At 33.5% G+C, this 4,074-nt stretch overlaps 1 protein-coding gene across 1 annotated transcript; it reads right to left on the bottom strand.

The window, feature by feature from the left end:
* Positions 1 to 754: 754 nt before the first annotated feature.
* Positions 755 to 1,342, bottom strand: LOC145157382 (uncharacterized). The gene has a single exon (XM_079076429.1). The coding sequence runs from the start codon at positions 1,340 to 1,342 to the stop codon at positions 755 to 757; it is 588 nt and encodes a 195-aa protein (XP_078932555.1).
* Between the last annotated feature and the right edge of the window lie 2,732 nt (positions 1,343 to 4,074).

Here is a 4,074-nt window from a genome sequence, read left to right as displayed (position 1 = left end):
TTGGATCTATGTTTTCTCTATTATACATGCAAATATTAACTATTCCAAGGTTTCATCCTAACTAGCATATTATGAAGCACCTATACTACAAAGTTCTAGTTAGATGACATACCTTTTGATGTAGCTTGATGTCTTCAAGCTTTAAGAGCTTAGCCCCAATAGTGTGGAAGCCTCAAGTGGAATCACAAATCACCAAAACACCTTGGAAAACCTTTAGAGAATATGGATACTTGGCTCACACTATGAAATCGGTTATTGCCCTCTTTAGTGTATCCATACTAGCCACTAGCATAATTTCATGAACCATAAGACCCTTTATATAGTGTGGAGGATTAGGGTTAAACCCTAATACCCATGACCTTTCATTTCCTAGGATCCATGGGTTAAAGCTCCATGGACTATCCATGAAGACTTAGCCCAACCTAAATGAACTTGGCCTACTACACACACACACACACATATATATATATATATCTAAGAGTCCATATTTAATTAGTTCCTTTTGATCACTTAATTAATTATAAATTAATTCTTGATCAATACTAATTAAATAATATGATTATATATTAATATATTAGAACTTATAATATATTAATATAAATCATAAATATACTATTCTCAAAAGACTATCCATATAAATTATGTCGGTGAAGTGCAACCCAAATGGACCATGTCGGGTCGGGTCAAGTACATACCAAATATAGTTATGGACTTAGACATTAATCCAACATTTCCGTGGACCGTTCTTCAAGCGTTAAAATGGAACGTATCTCAAGGAAGGTGGGAAACAACATTTGATGTCGAATGGTGGTGACGACATGAGGGAATTTCTGAGATAACCATTGATGGCATAAATGACGAGGCTTCTTTCGGGTACCGTGGATCCAATATTAGCAAGAAGGTCGGAGATAGACTTGATACGTGTGCAATATTCCATAACTGTAGAATCACCAATGGTGATAGAACGAAGTTCGTGATCTAATTCCATGGCTTTCGTCTCTTTATTCTCATGAAACAGATCTTCGATAGTCTTCCAAACATCTGCTGCTGTGTAGCATTGGGTTTGAGAATAGATTGGAAAACGATTTGAGTAAGTGTTCCATAACGATTGTTTTACAATATTTTCCACAGTCTCCCATTCTGGATCATCTTCAATCTTAGCAGACCCATCAAGGTGACCATATACTTTGTATCTAATGCAGTGAGTTTTAAAAAGCTCTTTCCAGAAATCATAATTCAAGTGGTCGAGATCGAGAAGAATGGGAACATAAGACTTGATGTTGGTTATCCCGTAAAATTTATCGTTGGGACTAGGTTTGGGATTAGAAGAATCTCCAGTCATTGTGACGAAGGAGAAGGGAAAAGGTTTGAGGAGAATGGGATGACAAGAAAATGAAGGACAAAGGTAGAAGATGAGAAGAATACGACCACAGGTATGGATCAGCTAGGGTTAAAGGGTGGAATGCTCTGATACCATGCTACAATGAATATTTTCCCCATGAACTGGCATTGTGCCTCTCACGTATATTAATACCACAATAATACAAATGGGCTACAAAGAAGAACAATGGGCTAAATACAATATTGGGATACCCAACCAAATATAAAACATATACATACAGATATACGTCTAACATATTCATTCAAAAAGGTGTAACAAGGGAAGTATGATGCTACCAGCAAGACGTGCAATGTCCACAATGACGGGTCATCAGATCTTGATATTGGATTTGCTCTAAGGTATTAGTTGCAATTCACAATATTCAACAACTAATGGTTGGTTTCATGTTGTTACATAATAATGAAATGGTGACATTTAATAAGATAAATTCTTACAGTGTGTACCGGAGAGATTAAGAGGACTAGAGAGCCTATGATGTCAATTGTTACAAGGTCAAATAGTAAAGTGACAACTGAGAGGTATGTAACATTAATCATGATTGGTTTTTATTTAATGGCTTGACTAACAAAAGGATTATGGTTGTAATTCATACTCAACTCTGATTTTGTGCAGGTGGATTTGGGTTGGGGGTCAGTGATAATTCATTGATAACGTTCACCTGCATATTCAGCGGAGAAAGAGTGAAGTTGGTGGACATGATGGTGAGTAACCATCTTGTGGAATTCACAATCTACTTTATAAACTTGAGACCTTAAGAACTATAACCAATTATCCCCAGTAAAACTTGAGACCTTAAGAGCTCAACAAAATCACATCATAGGGGAAGAACCAATCAAGTAGTAAACAACATGAGGGCAAAATGGTCGAACCAACTTTAGCAACCAAGAAACGAGTAGTAGCCAGACAAGATTTTGTCCCAAATCCACCTAACATTAGTTTAACCAAACCAAACCACAACAACGAAGGCATATGCATCCAAGCAGAATAACATCAGTCTTAGGGAAAAATGGTCAGACTAGCATATGTGGCTGGAGCTGATTTTTTTTTTTTAAAGTTAAATGCATCTCTTATATGTTCTTATAATCAATAAGTTTCAAGATCTTGATTAGAGGGTATTTAAGGTATTTTGCAATTAATCAAAACATGTTACTTGATTATTATGTTTTTGTGTTAAATCAATCGGTGTAATATTAATTATGATATGTATTTATAGAAGCTTCCACATTTCACACATTAGCACCAAGAGATTAGACCGCATAGATTACAGGTGTAAGGTAAACGGGTGTAGATACTAATTTCTGAAAAACTATTTGCACTTGTCGCTTGGCGCGAGTGAACAGCTAGTGTGTGTGTGTGTCTGTGTGTGTGTGTATATATACTAGGCGAATAGCCGCGCGTTGCGCAACGTAAAATTAAGTACTTAAAATTTTGACAAATAACTATTAAAATTAATATATGTTATTGATATTTATATCATAACACCTTTCATAAACATCCAACAAATACTACGAAACCTATGTTTGTTTATCACCACACACCTCTACTGCTCTGCTTCAATCCAGATTATGTAACTGCAAATGCACAAAGTGACATTTATATCCATTAATATCGACTAAGTAAATAATGTGATGTACTTATTATTTGTTAAAGGCATATCTATGCATCATATTAATTTTCATATTTCAACATCGGCAAACTAAAACCACATAGGCATAGTCTCGATACCAATATCTAATTTCTATTAGAGACTAACACAAACACACCATTGCCACAAAAATTCTTGGTTTAGACTAAATGTATATATACAAAAAAATGAAAACTAAAAGGATTCCCTTCTCATGACTTGAAAAGGAGCATGACAACTCATTGGTACCGGTTCAAATTTTTCAATATCTTCTAGGGTTCAATAAATCCACCTTGTGATGACAACGATGAATATTTCACTGTTTTCCAACTTTTTTTATATTCTTAAATATTAAAATGGTTTTAAAAAAAATTTAAGAAAAATAAAAATTCTTACACGCATGGATACATATGGAAGTGTCAAATAGTGAAGGTAGAGATAGTTTCCATTGTTGAAGGAATGATGATGAAAACTGAATCTATTCAAAGAATTTAAAATGATCAGCAAGATTTCTTTTGTGTATGCATGAGTCAAATATTAATTTAGTACCTGTAGTGAATGGGATTAGGTGCATCTTTATGCAAAAGTTTCTACCCCGAATATAACATGTGACATACCGGAAGCAACCATACATTGAACAGTTGGTAAAAACAAAAAAAAAATTATTGAAATTTATATGAAAAACAATACATACATAAAAGTCTTTTTTCCTTCTTTAAAGGTCCTTAATCCTTGCAAAATATGACAAAGATGTTCCTATTATTCACCATATTTATACTTGGTCTTGTGATGTTTGATGTTGTTCATGTTATTTTTACATTAAAGAACCAATTAATAATCATTATTAAAAAGTCTTTTGAGTGGTATTAGTTAAATTAGGGGGTTTCAAATGCATAAGAATCAAGGAAAAATGTTTCATTTATAATATATATATATATATATATATATATATATATATATATATATATATACAACCGATGAAATTATCTGGAACTTGAATCGGTTCCTATGATTTCGGTTCCAAATATCCACTTTTTAAAAAAAAAAT

The sequence above is a fragment of the Lactuca virosa genome, chromosome 2 (genome assembly GCF_052849685.1).
Source record: "Lactuca virosa cultivar CGN04683 chromosome 2, Lactuca_virosa_CGN04683_v6, whole genome shotgun sequence".
NCBI lineage: Eukaryota > Viridiplantae > Streptophyta > Magnoliopsida > Asterales > Asteraceae > Lactuca > Lactuca virosa.
The sequence above is the reverse complement of the archived record's forward strand: the minus strand, read 5'-3'. Positions and strand labels throughout refer to the sequence as shown.